We start from the raw sequence: 23,449 nt of genomic DNA, 5'->3' as shown, positions 1-23,449 counted from the left end.
AAGTCCACTGACCGCTGATGAAACTCGCACTTGCTGAGCTTTGCATACAGACGATGCTCGCGCAAGCGCTGCAGCACGGTCCGGACATGGCCTTCGTGGCACGCCGGGTCACGGGAGTAAACCAGAATGTCATCCAAGTACACCACCACATACTTGTCTAGCAAGTCCTGGAACACGTGGTTGATGTACCGTTGGAACACAGCAGGCGCGTTGCACAAACCAAAGGGCATAACCAGGTATTCGAACTGTCCGTACCGGGTCCCAAATGCGGTCTTCCACTCATCCCCGGCGCGGATCCGAATCAAATTGTAGGCACCCCGGAGGTCTAGCTTGGTGAACACCTGCGCCCCTTGCACCCGCTCCAGTTACTCCGAAATAAGGGGCAAAGGGTACCGGTCCGGGATGGTGATTTTGTTCAGGGCCCGGTAATCATGGCAAAGGCGGAGCTCCCCACATTTCTTTTTAACAAAGAGCACTGGCGCAGCAGTGGGCGAGGTAGAAGGCCTAATGAACCCACGCTCCAGGTTCTTGCGCAAGAAGTCCTGTAAAGCCTCGCGCTCTGGCTCGGTTAACGAGTATAAGCGACTCACCGGTAGAGGCGCTCCGGGCTGGAGGTCTATGCCACAGTCAAAGGACCGATGCGGCGGCAGCTGGTCTGCCCCCCGTTCCTCAAACACGTCGTGATAGTCCCGGTATTCAGCGGGGAGCGTTGCAGCAACCTCCTCAGTGGGCGCAGCTGCTAGCATCTCAGTCTCAGCCGGAGAACTGGGGTCTGGGAAGTGTACAGTCCGTTTGACCCAGTCAATCCGCACATTGTGAGCCTCCAGCCAGTCCATCCCAAGCACCAGGGGGAACCGGGGCATGGAGGCAATATCCAGAGTTCGCATCTCACGGTGCTGCTGGAGGCACAGGACCAGGGGCTGGGTCTCCTGAGTGACGGCACCCGAACGCAGGGGCCGTCCGTCGATTGCCTCCACCTGCACCGGTTCTGGCTTGTTCCGCAGTGGCACCCGATGCTGGGCAGCAAAAGCAGCGTCCATATAAGAGCGGGTTGCGCCCGAATCCACCAGCGCATGGGTAAGAATCCATGGCCCTCCTGGAGGGTATAGATGTACCGGAACCATAAGGTGTTGTAATTCAATTGGTGCGGCCCCATTCTGTGCTGTTTGGGACCCCCGGTAGCCAGGGCCATCAGCTACTGGGGTTTGGTGGTTTCCCTGCGGCTGGCGTTTCTCAGGACAGAACCTTGCATAGTGTCCGCTTCCGCCACAATAGAGACAAAGATTCCCCTCCCGACGCCGCGACTTCTCTGCGGGGGAGAGGCGTGGCCGCACTGCCCCAAGCTGCATAGGTTCCTCCAGTGACTTAGCTGGGCCCGTGGGGTTGCTGGTCGACACTGGGGCCAAGAACTGGAGGTGCCGGCGGTCCCGAGCCTGACGCCGGTCCTCTAGCCGATCGTCAATCTGTAGACTCCATTGGATAAGGGTGTCTAACGTGGTGGGGCGTTCCATCGTGGCCAGCTGGTCCAGTATCTCATCTGAAAGCCCCTCGAGATACTGGTCCCGGAGAGCCGAGTCGTTCCAGGTCAAATCCTGTGCCAGCAGCCGGAATTCTGTGGTGTATGCGGCCACCGTGGACTTGCCCTGTCTCAACCGCCGAATCGCCCGGTTGGCTTGACTCCCTTTCTGGGGGTTGCCGAACGCGGCCTCCAAACGATTGCAAAACCCCGTATAGTCTGCCAGCAAAGGGGAGTCTTGCCTGAGTAGCGGCAACGCCCACTTGGCCGCCTGGTCCTTTAACAAACTAATCAAAAAGTGCACCTTGGTGCGGTCGTCAGGAAAGTTCCGGGCTCGCCCCTGAATATAGAGCTTGGCCTGGGCCAGGAACATAGGAAAGCTGGCCGGGGCTCCATCAAATTTCTCAGGCAAAGCCACTGGGTACTTGCCAGGAGTCGGGGCGTCGGCCCCAGGAGCCGGTAGGGCTTCTAAGCATTGCTGAAGTGCCACGACCGCGTCATTGAGCTGCTGCACGGTGTGAGTTAAGGCCTGGTTCTCCTGGGCCAAAGTCACCAGTGCAGCCGCCTGGACCTCCATGGCCTCTGGCTCCTCCCGAACACACCCCTACGAAGGGGGAGTGCGGGTGTGGCGGGAGCAAACTGTGCTGGTCCCGGGGGTAAGGTACCGTGAGTGTAGCAGAGTCCACACGAAGCGGGGCGAGGTCCGATGCAGAGAGCCGGGCAGGGAACAGGAACGCTGGAACGGAAGGCTGAGCAGGTAGCAGGAACACCGGACGGTCGGGAACAGGAGGCCGTGCAGGGAACAGGAGTACTGGATAGTCAGGAACAGGAAGCCGAGCAGGGAACAGGAGTACCGGTTAGTCAGGAACAGGAGGCCGAGCAAGGATCAGGATCACAGGAAGGTCCGAAGCCAACAACGACGTTGCTCCCGCAACCTGGGGCCGGGATGAGTGGGCTTTTATCCTCTTCTAAGGTCAGGGGCGGTCCCGACCCCCAGGAGTCCCGCCTACTCTGGCCTTAAGGCGAGCACTCCTCCTGGGGGCAACTAGTTCCCTTCGCCTCTCTGCCCTAAGCCTCTGCAGATCAGGAGAGGCCGAAGGGTTACTGGGCCCTGGAGGAGGCTCACCTGTGGCCACTGAGTCATCAGGCCCCTCTGGGGCCAGGAGGACTTCACCTGGGGCCAGCTCCTGCTGCACTGCCACAGGTGCAGGCTCTTCAGCCTCTAGGCCTTGCCCCAGTTCAGCCGGCCCTGGAGGCGGGGACTCCTGTGCAGGCTGGGATTCCTCTGTTTCATCCTCCGAATCGGAATCCCAGGCCATCACACCCCCCCAAAAAGTGGGTGAGTTTGGCTTGTAGTGAAATAAGTCTTGGGACATTTAAGTATGTAACACAGATCAGTGTCAAATCCAAGCCTGATCTGCTCACTGTGAGATAGCAGGTGTGGATCCCACTTCCAACACCACATGGACACACTTTCAGGTCCTGTTTATGGCTAAGGTTATTGATAGCAAGTGAATGTTTGTAAATGTGGAGCCAGAAGATTCATTCAGGTTAATTAATGCAGAGCAGTTATCTCGTGTTTGTGTGTTGGGGAGGATAATTATGATCCCTTCCTAACACTGGGAATCAGCTTGAGATGTGAAGCTATAGATAGGGGTGGAGCAATGGGTGTAGGGACCATCTACCCACAACCCCTCCCCCCATACAACTTTCCAAAGTGCTTGCCACAGTTTTGGGGGTCAATCCCTTCCAGAGGGGAGCTGGTTCTAATCAGTGCCTTCTCTCATTTGCTGATTGAGGCACTCCAGGGAGCAATTAGCCCGCTTTTGAAATCCAACAGAGGATGTGAATAAGTGCTTAACCTGCCTGCCAATTGATATTTAAAATACAAGGAGGCAGGCATAATAAAATGGAGCGTACAGTTAATATTTGATGAGTGGGCTCCTCTACCCCGCCCCTCCATAGCGCTTTACATATTTTGACAAATAACCAGTCTCTTTCATGATATGACAATTCCTTGGAGGAGGAAGACAAAAGATTGGGGAGGATTCAACCCTCTGGCTGGGATGGAGAGGTAGAGCTGCTCTTGACTTAATTATTCATCAAATAAGCTTATTAATTTTATGTTTGCTAATGAGCAGGCATTCTGTCCCAGGTTTTCCCACCCTAGATAACAGCCTCGTGACTTACCCTCTGGGTGCCTCGCCAGGAGGTACATCGTGTGAATTTGTCAAACTCCCCCCCCCCCCATGATGCCTCTCACTAAAATGAACTTACTTGGTGAGGAAATAAATGCTCCCTGGACCTTGTTCAGCACAGCAGCAAATGCAGATTCTCTGGAATCTCTCCAGGGCCATTCCTGCCTCTCACCACTTGACGTCTTCATTGAGGATGGTATTTGATCTGCTGGCTACTTGCTCTTCCAGCTGCCTCTGATTCAGCTGCCATTATGCGTCCTGCTTTGGAGGCTGTAAATTGACTTCTTCCCTCTCTCCTGTCTGGTGGAAAGTAGACTGTCGCACCAGTGGGCATATTATTATGCCACGTGCATTTAGAAAGCAGAAGGCAAAAGTCAGCCCCTCGTGGTGGTAGGATTCCCCCCCCCGACAGTCTGAGAGCATTTATTGGCTACCAATCTCAGGGTGACTTGACCCAGAAAATGACCTGAGATTATACTGATGATCATAGAATTGTAGAGTTGGAAGGGACTGCAAGGCTCATCTAGTCCACCCCGTGTAAATGACCCTTGACAGATGGCCATCCATCCATGATGCTAAATGGTTATGGTCCTGGAAGCTGAGAACCGGGTCAACATAAACTTCTCCAAGCTCTTTGGAGGAAGAACAGGTTGGACATGTCACAAAGCAAAACAAAGATCAACAACATCACTGTTCTAAATGATCAGTTTACTTGATTATATATTTATTAATATTCAGTATCCCAGCCATTTATTAGGATCTACACAACATTCTCCAGTGAACGTTTTGGACATAGATTGTGCTCATTCATCCAGCTCAGAAGCCTCCTTGTTTTCTTTAGTCTTCGCCTCATTAACTTGACTTATTTCTCCTTTCCATCTCCAGCCAGATGTGTTATGTCCCTGCTGCCTCCTGTGCCTTCTTTGACAAAGATGAAAGCTGTAGCCTTCAGAACCTCAGGCCACAATAAATCAAGCGATTGGCCCTTCCCCAAGTCAGTTATGATGTTTGCATTGCAGCACTGATTATTCTGTTTAAGAGCAGGGCAACCTCGTCTTTGTGGTCTTTCTCCTAGGTCTATTCATGTGGCCCTGAGCAAGGCCTTGTTGATCTTCCTTGCCATTCCACATCTGCAAAATGGGAGCAATGGAAATAAACTAAAGTCATAAAGCATTTTCCAACTGAATAGTAATACCTGGTTTTCTTAGAGCAGCCCTGTGAGGGAGGACACACATTGCAGAAGAAGGGATGATACAGGTGGGGTGGGGGAGAAGAATGGCAGGTGTGAGGGCCACATTGAGATTCCATAGCAGAGGTGGGGATTTGAATTCTGGTTCCTGCTCAGCCATTAATGCCATGCCAGCTCTGTGCCAAGTAACCAATGAACAGCAGGAAGAGCTGGTTCCCATTCATCTGATCCTGTGCAGGGTGACTCATGCCTGGGACAGCTGAGTTTTGCGAAAACCAGTTCCTTCTCTGCTTTTGGCATCTGCTGAGCCAAGGTTTGTATGAAAGGAGCTGGCCAGGGTAGCATTTCTGCTGTTGAGCTGCTTTTTGTAGCTTGGTCTTTGGCAGAGTGTGCTAAATTTAGCCACCTTGTTTACAATCAATCTGTACAAGGGGCGATTTTCAAAAGAAATGCTTCTTCCATACAGCCAGTTGATGGTGTGCTCGTATGTGATTATATTGCTATACTTGGGCAGTGTTGCCATGAGTTTTCATCCAGTGGCCAGAAAGAAGATCATCATCATCAACAACAACAACCACAATATTAAATGCTCTGAGCAACAGAGATGCCAGAGGTTTAATGCAATCTTCAGGACAGAAATGAAAGGGCTGATTGCTATGTTTGATCCTTCTTTTGATATCTTCTGCATAATCACGGCTGAGAAAGCTTAATTTGGGAATTGTGTATGTTGAGGGCAGAATTTGGATCAACTCCCCATTTTACAAGTTTTTCTCGTTTTGGAGCATGCCAACAGGATCATGTCCCATGAGTAGGCAATGTGGACTTTAACCTAGGAAATGCTGCCTTTTGAAAAGAATGTCCGGGATCTAAGGACCGTGTGACTGGACATTTCCAGGTGTACATTTTGCTGTGTGGCAAATGTGCTCTATTGTTGTGAAGTCATAGTTTTAAACCCTCATACCTTCAGGGAACTTCCCCACATTGACCTATCTTGGAGGGCCAAGACTCTACCACCTACTTCTCTCCTTGGTCTTTCTTCCTGGCTGTTGAAATCTGCCAGAGCGGGGTTGGCTGTGTTGCACATTAGAAGTGTTTAATGCTTCTTTGAAAAGTAGTTCCTACTGTCCTAAATAGTCAGTTATCAGTCTCATGTTAAAAATCCAAATTTAGATCCTCTGGTGTGAGAAAACTGCTCATTCTCCAATACTCAATTTTGGGACAATGTGTTAGAGCAAGTGATGACCAGAAGATCTCCATGCAGTACTGGATAATACATGATTAGGGTCTGTTCCAGCCTGGTATCAAGCACAAATTATACCCTGGAGGATCAGTTGCACCAGGGAATGGGTGTGAGGAGGAGAGTGCAACCATTTAGTTTCCTTGGACCCCTCAGGGACTTTTGATGCCATTGACCATGACAGTGTAATGACCTTGGAATTCCCTCCGCCTCTCTGCCCTGAGCCTCTGCAGCTCAGGAGAGGCTGAATCGGAGGAGCCCCAGCCTGCACAGGAGTCCCCGCCTCCAGGGCTGGCTGAGCTGGGGCAGGGCCTTGGATCTGAAGCGCCTGCACCTGAGCCGGATCCTCAGGAGCAGGCACCAGGTGGTTCCACTCTGGCTCCGGAGGTGATTGAGGACACAGTGCCTACAGGTGTGCCTCTCCCAGCCCTGTTAGGGGAAGGTGAGTCTCCCCCTGGGTCCAGTAACCCTCCAGCCTCTCCTGAGCTGCAGAGGCTCAGGGCAGAGAGGCGGAGGGAACTGGTTTCTCCCAGGAGGAGTGCTTGCCTTAAGGCCAGGAGAGGCGGGTCTCCTGGGGGCCGGGACCGCCCCTGGCCTCAGAGAAGATAAAGGCCAGTCAGCCCGGTCCCAGGTTGCGGGAGCAACGTCGGACCCAGACCTGTCCTTCCAGAGTTCCCGTCCCCGCCCAGCTTCCTGCTTCGGACCCCGCCTCGCTCTTTGTTAACTGTTTCCAGACTCGTGACCCAGGACCGGACTTTGACCACGCCAATGGTAACCTTCCCCCCGGGACCAGCACAGACATCCCTCTGGACCAGATATCCTGGCTGAGCTTAGTAGGCATGGTGTTACAGTGGCTTTGGTTCTTACTGGGTGATTGGTCACAGAGGGACCACTCATTGACTGTTTAACATCTGTGAAATTGCTTGGAGAAGTCTCATGGGAATTCAGGCTGAAGTGTCATCAATGTGTGGAAGATAGAAGTATAGTGTCTAGATCAAAGGAAGTAATAGTACTGCTCCAACCTGCATTGGTCAGACTCCACCTGGAGTCCTGTGTCCAGCTCTGGGGACTACAGTTTCAGAAGGATACAGCCACACTTGAACATGTGCAGAGGAGAGGGACCAAGATGACCAAGGGCCTGGAAACCAAGCCTTATGAGGAACAGTTGAGGGAGTTGGGTATGTTTAGCCTGGAGAAGAGAAGACTGGATGGTGATATGATAGTCAACTTCAAATATGTGAAGGGCTGTCACATGGAAGATGGAGCAAGCTTGCTTGTTTTCTGCTGCTCCAGAGGGGATGACCTGAACCAATGGATTCAAATTCCAAGAAGGGAAATTCTGACAAAATATTAGGAAGAACTTGCTGGGGGTAAGAGCTGTTGGACAATGGAATAGGCACCCTCAGAATGTGGTGGACTCTCCTTCAATGGAGGTTTTAAAGCAGCGGTTGGATGGCAATTTCCCAGAGATTCTTTAGTTGTGATTCCTGTATTGCAGGGGGTTGGACTAGATGACCCTTGGCATCCTTTCCAACTCTACAATTCTATGTTTCCGTGATACCCTCCTCTCCTTCACTTCCCTGTCTATTCACTCAAGTTCTGTTGCTGAACTTATGAATTGGTGCCTTGAGGCAATACTAGGACTCATTGGGTCCTTCTCATACCCAGTGGTTTTTAATGTGTCTCTACTGTGGATCTGGTCCTGTCACCTTAACCTAGCTCTTCTTACCTTGGGGCACTGCCACATATTCCCTCACAGAAACATGGGGCAATATGACCCACAATGAATACCCTGAGGCAAAAGTGCTTGCAGAGGGAAGGAAGAGCTCAGTATATGCTGTCTTTTCTGCTCTGCTCTGCTCTGCTCTGCTCTGACCGCTGATTCTGAGTCAGGGAAGCTGTAAGGCAGGAATGACAGCTTTTGTGGGGGCTCTGGCTTAGGTCAGTTTAACCCACTGCCACTGAGAGGGACAAAAGTGCCCTTTGGAGGGACATCCAGTATGAATGTTCCAGTTGATGAAGGCCATTGTGTTTCCTCTGTGGGGATGCTGAAAGAGAAGGCAGATCTGCTCGGTCATATTAGATTTCTCTTTCAAAGCAACTTTCCCCATTGTTTCCATGGCCAATTTGTCACTGAAGCTTTGAAGGATGTGCGTGGTTCACATGGCGTGCAAACGCCCAGCTTCTGTTTGTTGTGTGGGGCAGCTCTGTAGGAAGGTTGGTGTGACTGAACACTTGGTGAATGAAGCTGGGGAAGAGGGAGGGAGAGATAAAGCAGCGAGGGGGTTAGAAGATGGCAGTGCAGGCGTTCCCTGTGGCTCTGCATGACACTCAAAGCATCTTCCCAGCAATATTTCTCCCTTTTATATATATAAAAAATTAAGGGCACTTTGGTGGCCTTTAGCAGTAAATCAAGGTGAATGCTGTGATGTTTGCCTTTGCTGTGAACTTGCAAGAACAGAGTTCCTTCCGATGCCTCCTCCCTCTCTCCCTCCCTCTCCTTGTATGTGCGAAGAATCTTTTCACACAACATGAACCAAAGGGAATCTTGACTTTAAAATATTAACACAATGCACGTTGGGTTGTCTGCCAGCTTTCGCTACTTTGCAAGCTGCTGCTGCTGCTGATCGTAATGTGGTTGTTACTGTCAGGAATGTAGTTTGTTCTTGGGACCTTTCCCAACATCTGTTTTGTTTTTTACGGCTTTTGTGGGTGGGGAGGTTTTGATAGCAGCAAGAGGAGGAGCCTCCACTCCTTTTGTAGACCCCCACAGTTTATCTGGGCAGATGCCATCACCCATAGAGCTAACTCTCTCCAATTTTCCATGAGCTCCTTGGTGAAGTTTTTGGGTCTTTTCAACAGGGAGCTAGCTACTCAGAGCCTTATTCTGGCAGATCTTGGCTGTTCTGGAACATTCACTTTTCCAAGATGAGGCATGTGGAAAGCCTTCAGGGACCTCTGTTTCCAGGTACTCTGATGGAGTCACCTTCCTCACTGGGAGGAAACTTTTAGCTGCTCCCTGGCTGGAAAAATTCAGCAGGGAGCTCAGAAGACTAAGCAGCAAAAAGAACATGGGCCTGAGGGAGCCACTCTCCTTCAGTTTGTCACCTTTCCAGTCCCAGTGGCAAGGCCCTTGGCTGAGGCACTGATGGGCCAGAAGGGGGTTATACACTGGAATGGGACCAGGACCAGTGGCTCACCACCCCTGCAGTAGGACATAGATGTGGCCTTTGTCAAGCAAGTCTTCCTGTAACAAAGGAAGACTGGGTTCCTCTGATCTCTGGTTGCCTTCAAAGAACATTGGGAAACTTTAGTTGTTCAACATGGAGCTGTCAGACATATATCTAGAGCTGAGGGTGGTGACACTGGAGTGTATTACTTCTCTTCTATTTCAGTCTGCTTCCAAGTGCAGTTCAAAGTGCTGGCCATTGTAGCAATGGATGTGGAACTAAGTAGGAAGGTTAGAACAGCAGTAAGGAGAGAAAATCTTAGTGACACAGAAGGAAGCCACAGGTTAAGAGGAAAGCTATAATAATAATAATAATAATAATAATAATAATAATAATAATAATAATAATAATAATTAATTTATTATTTATACCTCACCCATTTGGCTGGGTTTCCCCAGCCACTCTGGGCGGCTTCCAACTGAATATTAAAAACAGTACAACATCAAACATTAAAAACTTCCCTAAAGAGGGCTGCCTTCAGATGACTTTTAAAAGTAAAATAGTTGTTTATTGCTTTGACATCTGCTGGGAGGGCGTTCCACAGGGCAGGCGCCACTACCGAGAAGGCCCTCTGCCTCGTTCCCTGTAACCTTACTTCTCGCAATGAGGGAACCGCCAGAAGGCCCTCGGCGCTGGATCTCAGTGTCCGGGCTGAACGATGGGGCTGGAGACGCTCCTTCAGGTACCAGGAAGGGATTCAGCACACAAAGTAGAGAGAGCGAGAGCAGGAGGGTCAGAGAGAGTTAGGAGTTAAAGGAAGTTTGTTTAAAGAAAGTTATTTGTTTTATAATACTCTGCCCTGATCCTTATTGATAATTAACACCACATTTGAAACAGTCATCACATTTTACATACCTGCCAACATTTCGGGAGGGCAAAGTGGAACAGCCCTCCTACCATCCCACCTGCCCAATCTCTGTTGGTGTACAGCAATAAATACATAAAACCGTACAGTAAAACAATACCAAAAAGTTAAAAACTGACATCACTTGACCACTGTGGAAAGATGTATCCTTAATGCCTGCACCCTTAAATGCCTGCATAGGCCTGGCTGAATTGAAAAGCTTTCAGCAGGCATTTAAAAGTTGGTACAGAAGGCACCCACTGAATCCATTGGCAGAGAGTTCCACAGGATTGGGCAATGACACTAAAGGCTCAGTTTCTTGTTACTGTCAAATGAGCCTTGCCAGCTCATGGAATGACCAACAATGTTCCTACATATGATCTCAGGGATGTGTTACCCATGGAACACAACCCTAAAAAATAAAACCTGATTGGAATGGATAAGAATTGCAGAACAGCACTATGTAGTATATGCCACAGAGGTCAGGCCTGTAGTCTCTCACTTTCTGGCCCATCGTGATGTCAGCTCCAGAAACTGCAAATGGTCACACAAATATATGTGTGTGTGTGTTTGTGTGTGTGTGTGTGTGTGAGAGAGAGAGAGAGAGAGAGAGAGAGAGAGAGAGAGAGAGAGAGAGATCAAGGGCTTGTCTCCTGCTCCTGCTACGTTTCTTAGGTGCTGGTGCTCTTTTGAAAATGTGCCTTCCTTAGAAACAACAAGAATCTGGAAGGAGATTTCCCAAAACCTTGGAGTGGCTACATCCCTTGTTTAATTTATAACTCAGGCAAAGTTCTTCCATTTTATTAAAACAGAGAAGCTGCGACAATTATTTTCATAATTAACTGACTCTCCAAATTAACGCCAATTACACTGTGTAATCATGATTAAGATTATGCATTAATCAACTGCTCCAAGTTAGTGATTAGGCTCTTTAATGACTGCAAAGAACTTGCATGGAGGTGTGGGTGGGTGTGCGCAGCTGTCACCCAGAAGGAGTCGGGAGCTGCAGTGGCAGCAACCCCAGAATTTGCACGCAGGTGCCACTGAGTTGCTCCATCCTGTGAGCAGAGGATGAGCGCATGGACCACGGCAGGCAATGCGCATCTGGATTCTAGCACAAAGGAACTGTAGCAACAGAGCTGAACGAAATGGGACATGAAAGGTCTCCTAATATAGCAGAGGCAAAGATGGGTTTTTCAATTCATCATTCTAGAGTTCTTGCAGTCTGCCCTTCTATAGCATGCCATACAGAACTGTAGCTGACCCTTGCCAAGTCATGGAACAGAGGTGACTCCCTTATTGATAAATTTCACAAGTAGATCAGGCATTCAGATTGTCTGCTGAGCTATGGCGAGTCTTATACCAAGTCAGACCATTGGCCCACCTTGCTCAATATTGTGTGTAATGACTGGTGGCAGGTCTCCAGGATTTCAGAAAGGAGTCTCTTTCAGACCCTCTAAGGGTCCCTATCTTCCAGGGACAGTCCTGGATTTACAGAAGCTATCCCAGTTTCTGATTTGATCCTGGAATGTCCCACTTTTCCTTAAGATGTCCCTATTTTCCTCAAGGCAATGTTGGAAGATTTGGTAGGACATTCCTACTTTCATTGGAGAAATGTTGGCGGGTATGGAGTTATCTGACCCCTGAGCCACCTGAAGGCAGCCCTGTATAGGGAAGTGTTTTAGTGTTTAATGTTTTATTATGTTTTTATATATGTTGGAAGCTGCCCAGAGTGGCTGGGGCAACCTGGTCTGATGGGCAGGGTATACATAGCAATCATCATCATCATTGAATAGGATGTCCCTATTTCCATCAGAGAAATATTGGAGGGTATACTCTCCCAAGCCTACTTGGAGCTGCTGCGGATGGAATCTGGGACTTGCAAGGCAGAACCTCTGCCACTGAGCTCAGGAGATGCTCAGAGTTGAGAAAAGCCCTGCTGGATCAGATCAGAGGCCCATCTAGGCCAGCATCCTGTTCTCACAGTGGCCAACCAGATGCCTCTGGGAAGCCTGCAAGCAGGACATGAGCACAAGAGCATTCTTCCCATTTATGGCTTCCACCAGCTGGTATTCAGAAGGGCCCACTGCCTCTGACAGTGGAGGCAGCACATAGCCATCATGGCGAGTAGCCAGTGACTAGCCCTCTATATGGATTTGTCTAAATCCCTTTCAAAGCCACCCTCAGAATGGGCTGCTTGAATGCAATGGTGTCGCTTTCCAGGTTTTCTGCAGCCCCCCTGGATGCAGCAGGGGAGATTTGCTTTGTCGCCTTGTGTTTGCAGCAAAGCCCTTTCTGCCTAATCTGGGGCTCCCAGCTGCTGTCTTGTCCAGCCCCCCAATCCCAGTTGTATTGCCTTCCTTGGAAGAAAAGCTTATTATGTCCAAATGGATGCCTGGAGTGCTAATTTATTTCGGATCAAGTGCAAATGTAATCCCAATCCCAAAGCTGCTGTATTGTATCGTATAAGAAGGCAGGGCAGGAAACAGAAAATCTTCTCTTGAAAGGGAGCAGCCTGAGAGGGACACAATATCCTCCGTTTATTAACCAAAGCGACATAAAGCTGGCTGTCACTTCAATGTGATACGAAAGGCAGAGCAAATCTCTGCATGGCATTTGGTGGGGAAAGGGTGGCGCTTATAGCTAGGCTGCTTCAGTTGGTCCCAGGTGCTCCATGAAGGATGGCGAGGGAGTGGGGCAGCCCAGATATCCACCCCACAACCCCATTTTACTGCGGGGGAGCAGCTCCCTGCTCTGTCTGCCAGTTGGAGCTGCCACCTTCCCCATCTCAGCTCATGCTGGGCAGAAGGAGCAGATGCTCCCCTGTCTCTCCACATTAAGTGTTTCTGTTGCTGGAGGATGCTTGGCAAGGGCTCGGGACTCTTCCTAATGTAGCGCTCAAACGAGAAGGTCCTCTTTGACTGTATTATTTTGAATAATTGATCCCTTCAAGTTGGAGTCAGAGTGCTGCTGTGATGGAAAAGGGTTGTCATCTCATAAATACTTCATGGGGAAGATGATGGGAGTCATCTCGGATGGTACTGGGGGTGGGGAAAAGCTAGCAGAGCTCATTGCTAGCAGAGCTGAGTGCCACCTTAGATTGGCCCCAGAAGGATCCTCCCCTCAGATGTGGGATCCAGAGCATTGCAGTATCTATTTATTTGTTTTAAATCTATGCCACCATTCTTGCCCAAGGACAACCAACAGCAGCTGGCAGCCATCCACATATTAAAAGAATATAACAAACTATCTCAGAGTTGCAGCAAAACATGCAAGCAAGAACTCCTAAGGAACTTGAGGGCTTTCTGGATGTTGAGGGACACCGGAGCCACTTCCCTCCTTGTTTGAAAACAAATGGGCCAGTGTGATGCAGTAGTTAGAGTGCTGGACCATAAAGCAAGCTGAGTGAACCTAGGCAACTGCAACTCTCAGCTATCTCACAGGGTTGTAATACTCTTTTATCCTCCATTCTTGAGAACATCAAGAACGACTGAGCTGGTAGAGGCTATTGACACCATCCTGTGCCATTTTGCTTGATCTGCTCTCATTGAAGTGCAATTAATTGAGGAGGAGGAGGAGGAGGAGGAGGAGGAGGAGGAGGAGGAGGAGAATGCTCCCTTTGAGTGTTCTAGCTGGTAAGAGTGTTTTTATCAGACTCTTTGCAGTTTGTTTGACTGTTTCACGACAGGCTCGAGTGATGGGAGCTGGTGATGGGGAGTGGTCAGGGTATGGGCAAGACTTCCCCTTTGGCTGATAAGAGCCAGCCAGTCACATGTTTGAAGCAGGTTGACATGGGACTCACAGGGTGGGGGCAGGGCGCCTCTGCTGACACTTAGAATTGCTGGTCAGGTTCTGGCAGGCCCCTCCCTTGAAATATTGCTTTGGGGAGGGGTTAGTTTAGAGAAAGAGCGAGTAAGAGGCAACATAATAGAAGTTTATAAAATTATGCATCACATGAAGAGAGTGGGTGGATAAAAGTTTTTCTCTGGCTCTCAAAATGCTAGAACTTGCAGACATCCAATGAAGCTGAATGTTGGAAGATTCAGGATGGATAAAAGAATGTCCTTTCCTAATGCAGAGTTGAACTATGGCACTTGCACCCATAGGAGGTAGTGATGGCCCTCAAGCTAGATGGCTTTAAAAGAGGATCAGACAGATTCATGGAGGAGAAGGCTTTGGTGGCCACTGGCTATGGTGGAGGCTATGCTCTGCTTCCATGTTTGGAGGCAGCAATGTCTCTCAATTCCACTTGCTGGAAATTGTAAGAGGAGAGGGCTCTTGTGCTCACATCCTGCTTGCTGGCTTCCCTTTGGGGCATCTGGGTGGCCACTGTGAGAATGGGATGCTTGACTTGATGGGCCATTGGCCAGATCCAGCAGGCTGTTCTTAGCTTCTCATGGGACAACTGCTGAAAACCTATTTATTTTAGCAATCCTACCCAAAGATATAGTTTAGTTACCTATATTTGTCTTAAAGGTTTTGCTGATTTTACCTGTGCTTTTATTGATAGTTTTATTATGGACACATCTTTGTGAGTCTTCTGATTGACTGTTCTCTGACTTTTTAAAGTACAGTACTGAGATAAATAAACAAATCCTCTGCCTGCATTCTTAAAAGTACATTTCCCAGCTTTTATAGCTGCAGCGATCAGCTTGAAAAATGCATAACTAGCGCCAGGTGACATTTGGGAAGCTCTTGGGGGTGGGGGGGACCTTCAATTATGATAAATGCATAATGGTGCTTCTGTATTCCCTGTGGACTTTATTGTGTGTGTCCCTCCCACCTGGCCGTAGGCAAAAGCAAAATAAACAGATACAAAATTGCTCTGAAATTGCAGATTTTAGAGACTCTCCTTGGTGTAGAATTCGGGCACCTTGATGGCAAGAATGGAGATTTAATTGCTGGGTGCAACTTCCTTTGGACTCCCACTGGGAGGACTTTCATCCCAATCCCCACTCAGCCATCAAGCACCCACGATGAACTTGGGCAGCCCTGCTTCCTCAGCCTCCTTTTCCTCGCAGGGCTGTTGTGAAGATAAAAAAAAGGAGATAACGCTCCCATGGATTATCTTGGCAGAAGGCAGGCTAGCATTCAAATCAATAAAATATAATTAAGTGCCTGGAGAACTGCAAAGGATCCAGCCGTGTTAAGAAACAGCAACAGACAAGCTCTCCTGACACTGGAAAGGGAAGCTGGCTTTCCGCTAATGAATCGGGAGATCCATCTGTTACTGGCTGCATCTGCGTATTTCATTCATCCATTAATTATTTTGAGTTGCTTGTTAATCAGAGAGTGCCTGGTTGAGGTCCCTCAACACTGTTTCACAGGAGAGCAAGGAGGGGGAAAGGAGGAAAGGAAGGAAGGCATGAGATTCCCCCTCTCCACGTCTCTGAAACAAGGAGATACAATTACATGATTTCTGCCTGGGTTCTGGTGCTTCAGTTGGAGAGGTTGTCAGTGGGGAATAGAGGACAAGCCTTGAAAATGCAGAGCCAAGAAAGAAAGAAAAAGCTTTGCAATGCTGTGACATGAACTGCTCTGCCTTTGGGGAGAGATAATGGCATTAACAACTTCTGAACAGCAAAAAGCAGGCCTTCTATGGTGTGTGCATTGCAGCAACCCAGACTGTTCCTCTAAGTTGGCTCAGAATGAAGTTTCTGCTTGTCTGAACTCAGAGGCAAATCTGAGGAGAGCAGGCAGAAAAGAGGGGGGCAAAGAGAACCTGATGTCTAAAACTAGGGAAGAACTTGAGGACTCTTGGAGGAAAGAAAAATTGATTTATATTGGCTAACTTACTCATCAACAGCCCAAGCCATTTGCTGAACTGTTGGGTGCTACAGAATCTTCATGAAGATTCTATTTCAGAAGAAATATGTTTGTTTTGAAAAGTTGGATAGTTGTAAAATCTTAAATTTCTAGATGGAGCAGCTGTGCTGAGTAGAAGGGGCTCTACCCTAAAGTTAACCCTGAGTGATGTCCACAATCTGCTGCAAGGTATTAGTGCAGTCAGGAACAATGGATACAGTTTACTGAATTTGAAAACACTGCAGCTATTGTCCCAGTTGGACTAGTATCTTGCAGCTGGTTGTGGACACCACTCAGGATAAAGTCCAAAATTCCCATCCCTTCTAGTCATTTCCATGAGCAGCCTTTTGTCTGATCCAGTGGAACTGGGAGCTTGTACTCTGATCTTATACTCTTAAACTGGTGTGAGAGATGAGGAATGTTGGTGTTTAAACCTTAAGATGAACCAAACACATAAGGGATTTGTATGCTAAACGGGGAGAGTAGAGACTTGCCTTTAATGTGTGGAGGGGGAGGAGTGCTAATGAAGTAGAATCCTACATAGATGATGCTGCACACTTCAAACATCCCATTCTAACTTCGCCACAACTTGGTTTACTAAATCTATGGAACAATCAATTGAAAAGTTTCATCTCAGGAATTCTTGACATGGATGCTGGCCAGAACCTCAGTTGCCCCCAAATAGAAAACCTTGCAGGACTTGGTGGGAGGGATGCAAAACTGAATTTCACACAATTAAAATAGCCAACCAATTATCCCATACTTCGCTGTTGGCAGCCTATATGCAGCTTAAATGCCACATCAAATAGTGCCTTGTTTTCATCCAGTCAATGCCCAAAGAGAGCTATATTTTAGGGTGAGCCTTGGCTTGATTGACCAATCAGAATTCCCAATCTGTACCCAGTCATGTGTCTCAACTATCTCCCTTCCACCCGACACTGACACCCACAATTCACAAACATTTACTACATTCAGATTGAGGGAAGAAGCTACTATGCTCTTGCAAAAATGTGCCATCTGGCTCTAGGAAGGCAAGGCAAGACAGAAAGTTGTACCTTCACAGAGTCATTTCACACTCCCTGTGACAATATGGCTACACTAAAGGCACATTGATGTTTTCCATGGTCAACATGGAACAAGCAAAGCAAAGATGCACAACGCCAGATATGTAATAGGCATTTATCTGGGGCAGATAATGCACATGGCTGGTTGTGCCTCCTTGGCACACAGGTGTGTTTAATGCCTCAAACCCTAGTGTGCCTCTGGGGACCCCAAACAGGTGAAGCAGTGCTGAGAGGTGCAACTGGAGTCTTGATATTGAGCAGCCTTGACCTGGACAGTGATGACATTCTGTTCTTTCCTTGCAGGAGGAATCTTTGAATATACAGACGGCCCAAATGCCCAGATAATGAATGCGGAGGAGCAAGCCTTCCGATTCTCAGCAAACATTATCAATAGGAATAGAACACTGCTACCCAACACAACCTTAACCTATGATATCCAGAGGATAAGCTTCCATGATAGCTTTGAAGCCACGAAGAAAGGTGAGTATGGAACAAGTCCCTCTTCCTCCATAGTTTTTGGGTCCTGTCCAGTGAAGGACTTCACGGACAAGAACTTTACAGGTTAATGTGCTTGGTTGTTGTGGCTGAACTTGGGAGTTATTGGGCTCATGATCTAACCCCATTTCTGCTGCCCTTCCTCAGTGGGCCTGGTGTGTTATGAAACCCATGAAGAACATACAGGGTTTAGCTTTCTGTGGGAGATACATGGATGCCACCCTTGGGGCAATCATTTCTTGAAGTCATGTTAGCAGAGAGTGAGGTCGGCAGTGACTGGCTCAATATCACACCCAGTGATCTTCATGGGTTGAGTGGGGATTTGAACCCTGTTCTCCCATGTCCTAGTCTAACACTCTAACAACTACACCACAGGCAGAAGAATAGATGATGGGAACATGGTGTTGAAGAATGGAGAAAACCAAAGAGGAAGTTGAATGCAGGTCTAGAGATGGGAGGTGGGATTGACTAGATGACCCCTTGTGTCCCTTCCAACTCTACAACTCTAGGATTTGGCCTGTTGACAGGAGGGAAGTGGGCAGGCCAGAAAAAACTAGAAAACTGAGCCTTTTGTGGGTAGAAGGGCTGGGCTCTGCCCTTGTAAGAGCACCAGGCACCGTTGAAGGGTTGTACAGAAAGAGAGAAACTCTGCCAATGATCGCTGCCATCATCAATTTCCAGCAAAAGTGGTCACCAAAGTGCCACACTTCTTTGCATTAGTTCTGCATTATTGCTGAATCAGATCTCCACAGGAATTGAGCCTGGTGCCAAGAAGTCCTGGTGCCACAGAAAGCCTTGCTTGCTATCCTCTGCCCAGGCGACTAAACATCCAATAACCCAAACCTAATTAAAGCTTTTTTAAAAAATAAAAATAAAATCTTATGTGATTTCATCTAGAGCTGAAGCTAATGGAAGGTGACAAGTAAATAAGGATTAGGTTTTTTAAAACAAACAAACAAAAACCATGCACACATAGCTTCGATTGAATATGGCTTCGATTGGTAGAACGGTACTGTTTTTCTTTTTGGGGGCAACATCTTTATTGAAAATTCAAAAAGTACATAACCATACATGCACCAAACATGGTGAGACACAAATGAAAAGAGAGAGAGAGAAAAAAACAGAACCTGTGCAGAAGAGAAAACAAAGGAGGGGAGGGGAAAACCCCCAAAACTATATATTTTACAAGGTTGTTATTGTACTTCACCAGATCTTAACCCATTACAGTATTTGTAAGAATGGATTCCAAATATCATTGAATTTGCCCATGACACTGTTACTGCTGCCACATAATACCTGCTCCACATTTGTAAGAACATGAACTTTTAGTATGGCAGCAGCTACACTTCGGAAATCCCTATCTATTGATATCAAGCAGGCGCCTTCACTGTTTGTACTCTTTTTGGCACCTGCCAAAAGCAGTTTTGTTTCAGCAAACCTACTCAGATGGTTAGAAAGTTGATACATGTTTTAATTTGTTCTAAATCTGCTGTTAACTTTTCAAAAGTCTTAAATTATTGTTAAATTTTTTTGACAATAATTTTATTGCTTGATTTTTTTTGTAAACCTCTTTGAATAGTTTTTTTAAAAAAAATAATTGAGCGGTATATAACTATAATGAAATAATGGACAAACAAATGCCTTTCATGGAAAGTAAGAAAAAGAAAGCAATTTTTGAGCCCACGGGTCTGCCTGTATCTCCCACACTTTAATTGGCTTATTTGCCAGGCTACATTACTCACATTTCAAATGGGGAAATTTAATTTCCAGCTTAGAAATCCCTGTAACATTTCCATGGTTACACTTTTTTTTTGGGGGGGGGGGGTTAGCTTGTTCCTAATTTTTTCCCCACGATGTAATGTGGCTAAGAACAAGTGACCTTGAAGAATGATGGGGATTTTTATCTTGTGTTGACATGTCCATGTTAAAAAAAAAGAAAAAAGTTTATACTGGAGTTTACTTTAAAGGGTCACCACATTTTCAAATGTGTCTTTCTTGTCAACTTTGTTTCTGTTTTCCAGGCTTGAGAAACTGAGGCTGGAGAATAGGGGCTTTGCCAAGTCTCTCCAGTTAGACCAGGGCTGAGTCAACATTTCAACCTGGCTTGTTTTCTTCCCCCAGTTACAAACTGGACCTCCCTGAACAAAAGCACTCACCCTAAATTCTCTCATGAGAAAAAGAGCTTCTTCTAGCTGCTCCTTTGTGTTTCAGTGCCTTAAAATTAATTTTGCACATGGCAGCCTGAAAATTTATGTACCTAGCTGAAAATATGTGTTGCTCTTCCAGTAGAGCTCGTTGTAAATACCATAGTTTACTATGCCAGTGAGAACTGTGAATGGAGTGGGGAGACCCTTAGGATGCATCTGCTGTGTTCTTACAAGAGCAGAAGTGCATCATTCTGCTCTTCCTTTATTCAGGGGCTCCCAGCTGCATGTCCTAGGAGATCCAGTGGGGCAACTGATTATCTAGTAACAACTGTGGTTTTCTAATGAGGAAGCGGGGATCTGTTGTTGTTGTTGTTACTACTACTACTTTTATTTATTTATTGCCTGCTCTTCACCCTAAGGTCCCAGGGTGGGTCACAACATTAAAACACACTATTAAAAACAAATTGAAACAACTCACAACCATAAAAATAAGGTGGGTCCTACAAGATGTACCTGGTGTGTCATAAGCCAGGCTAAAAAGGTGGATTCTCCAAAAGCTGTACAATGAGGGTGGCAGACACCTCTGTGCGGAGGGAGTTCCGCAGCTTAGGGGCCACCACAGAGAAGGCCCTCTCCTGGGCCACCCCACCCCGAGCCCCTGAAGGTAAAGAAACTACCAAGATGGCCCCCTCTGTTGATCTCAGCACCTGAGAGGATCTGAAGGGAAGGAGGTGGTCTTTTGGATATTTGGGGCCTGAGTCATTTTGGGGCAACTTGAATTGGCCCTGGAAACAAACTGGCAACCAATTTTAAAACAGAGGTTATAGGAGATCTAAATGGAACACCAGCCACAAATCTGACTGCTACATTTTTAACCAACTGAAGTTTCTGCATTGTCTTCATGCACAGCCCCATGTATATCTAGGCTCTGAGGGTGGGATACCAAAGAGAATTTGTAACCCTATGATCATGGCTCTCTATTTGGATCTCTGCTGAAGGTAATACAAGCCCTTCTGGGACAAGAGAATAACATTGCTCAACAAGAGGCAGGTGTCTTCTATACTTTTTGCCACTGAAGTTTCCTTAGACTCTCCCTTCTTCATGTTATCTTGGGACTGACATGTGAGCATTATGTGCAGCTTTTCTGAAGATTCATGCACAGTATGTCAAATCACTGGAAAGATGAGGGGGGATTTGTATGTTCAAGGTTTGAACTGGTTGTCTGCATCAGAGAGTCTGTGTGGGGAAGCGGTTAGAGTGTCAGACCAGCCTTCAAACCTTGGCTCAGTCATGAAACTCACTGGGTGTGGCCTTGGGCCAGTCACGCACTCTCATCTCAGCCTGCCTCACAGGGTTGTGGCGAGGATTAAATGAAGAGGGGGAGAACCATGTGCAGCACTGTGAGCTCCTAGGAGAAAAAAGTAAGATATAAATGCAACAAAGGCAATGCAAATGCAAAATGCATTACCCCAATGGAGAGGTTCAGGTCTTCAGTTCTGCCTTTCTTAATAGCCACTGTCAGGTGTTTGCCTGAAAGTCCAAAGGGGACTTCAAAGCATGCTTGACTGAAAGTGCATAGAAGCCTTCATGCAATCAGTAACTCTCATAAACCTCCCACATACAGGTCATGGGGCTTGCATAAACCCTCCTGCTCCTCTACACGATTTTAACCCTTATGTTTTCAGGCAAAAGCCTGAAACGGCTCATGCAGGGTGGAAATCCCACACACTACATGGGCTGCTAAATCCATCATCAGTTGAATAACTCAGTTTTGTTTTGTCTTGTCAGTAAAATTCTCTGTCTAACAAGAGATGAAATATATTCTGTTGGCTTCCTTCCCCCACCAGCCATAAGCAAGCATCCTTTCCCTGGCGAAAGGATGATTAAACAAAATATTCTCCTAATCTGCTAAATGAAGGGCTTCGTCTGGCCTTGAGGATGAGCCCTCCATAAAAACAGGCTAAGTGGGAGGGTTGTGCATGCTGTTTCCCCAAAAATTATCCTAGAGCACACATTTTGGTGTGACTGATTAAATATGACTGGTCAGGGCTGCTGCAAACATTACAATACAATACATTACAAGTGAGATGTGTGCCTTTCTGTAGCTCACCCCATTAGCATGTGAGAGAGAGGCATGGCCTTTGACATAAGCATCATGGTCTGTGGTGGTATGAATAATAAGATCCTCAGGTGGGCTGAGTTACTGGTTCAGTGAATTAGGGAGGCAATCTTCTGACACTGCCTTTCATGCTGAAAGCCCAGATTCTTAATCTTGCAAGCTGCCTAATCGTGCAAATTGGCCTTTGACTCAGGCCAGCGTCTTTCTTGATCTCCTCTGGTTGTTTCTTCCTTTCTGCCTTGGTGTGATTGATGGACTTGATCCCTTTCCATTCCAGCCTGTGACCAGCTGGCGCTTGGTGTTGTAGCAATATTCGGGCCTTCCCAGGGTTCCTGCACCAATGCCGTCCAGTCCATTTGCAACGCACTGGAGGTCCCCCACATCCAGCTGCGGTGGAAGCATCACCCTTTGGATAACAAAGACACTTTCTATGTCAACCTTTACCCGGACTATGCCTCTCTCAGCCATGCTATCTTGGACCTTGTACAGTACCTGAAATGGAGGTCAGCCACTGTGGTGTATGATGACAGTACAGGTAAGCAGGGTTAGTGGGAGCCCATTGGATTGGCTCTGATGGGGACAAAGGGCCCTTGTTATGTTGCAGAAGCCTCTGGACCACACAGTGGCCTTCAAGAAACATGGGAGTCATCATACGATGGGAGGCATTGACATGAAAATGGAAAATTGACCCAGTTATTCATCTTCAGACATTTTCTAAGTCACTTCATAGTGGCCAGAATGTTATTTTATTTCTCTCAGCTTGCTCACCACAGCTAACCAATCAGATAGCAAATCATATAAAAACAAAGAACCACCTAAATGAACCCAGTCACAACAACCAAAGCATAAAAATAAAATTCCAAAGCAGGCATCAAAAATTTGAAGCCAAGTCAGCAAAGAAAGAAAAATATTCCACCAAAAACTTCCTTCATAAAGCCAAGTCTTCACAATCTGCTATTTGCTGCAGAATATAGACCAGCCTTCCCCAACCTGATGCCCTCCAGATCTGTTGAACTACAGTCCCCATCAGCTCCATCCAGCACGGCCATGCTACAGTCCAAAGCATCTTGAGAGGACACCATGTTTGGGAAGAGGCTGATACAGAATCTCACCAAATGATGTGCAGTCTAGCCTGTGAAGTCTTGACTATCACAAATGAGTTGTTTGGCTCTTGATAGGACTATCCATTTTTATTTTTATTTTATTTTTTGCACGCACTCTGTCATTCTCTGGTAAAAAAAATGCCCCACACCCGACACTCTTCCTGCAGCCTGTCTCTCTTGGGGAAATGGCTTATCATATGCCATCTTTCCAAATGTGTATATGAAGAAGTTCTAATCGAAGCCAGGCTGCTAGTCTTTCTAGCCCCCCTTTTGTCTGGGCTGCCTGACGGTCACTTTCCAAGGTCCCAGGCAACATAGTTTTCCATTCCCAGGAGCTGAAATCTTTTAGATGGGTGTGCTTGGATTGAACTAGATACCTCAACTGGGCTGGAACCCGTGGTTACTGCAGCTTGTTTTATTGGCTGTCTAAGTATATTTTCTTGGCTCTTATTTTTTGGTGGCATCTAATGGCTTCAGCTTTTGCCTTATCAATTTCCTCTTT

At 47.3% G+C, this 23,449-nt stretch overlaps 1 protein-coding gene across 1 annotated transcript in view; it reads left to right on the top strand.

The window, feature by feature from the left end:
- GRIK3 (glutamate ionotropic receptor kainate type subunit 3) overlaps positions 1 to 23,449 on the top strand; it is a 203,144-nt gene that overhangs the window by 113,744 nt on the left and 65,951 nt on the right. Inside the window, exons 2-3 of the mRNA XM_081203652.1 lie at positions 17,387 to 17,563; positions 22,122 to 22,379. Of these exons, the coding sequence (XP_081059778.1) occupies positions 17,387 to 17,563; positions 22,122 to 22,379 (435 nt within the window). The remainder of the gene's footprint in view (positions 1 to 17,386; positions 17,564 to 22,121; positions 22,380 to 23,449) is intronic.

This window comes from Podarcis bocagei (genome assembly GCF_964188305.1).
Source record: "Podarcis bocagei genome assembly, chromosome: 7".
In the NCBI taxonomy this organism is placed as follows: domain Eukaryota; kingdom Metazoa; phylum Chordata; class Lepidosauria; order Squamata; family Lacertidae; genus Podarcis; species Podarcis bocagei.
This window is presented reverse-complemented; position numbering and strand designations above follow the sequence as displayed.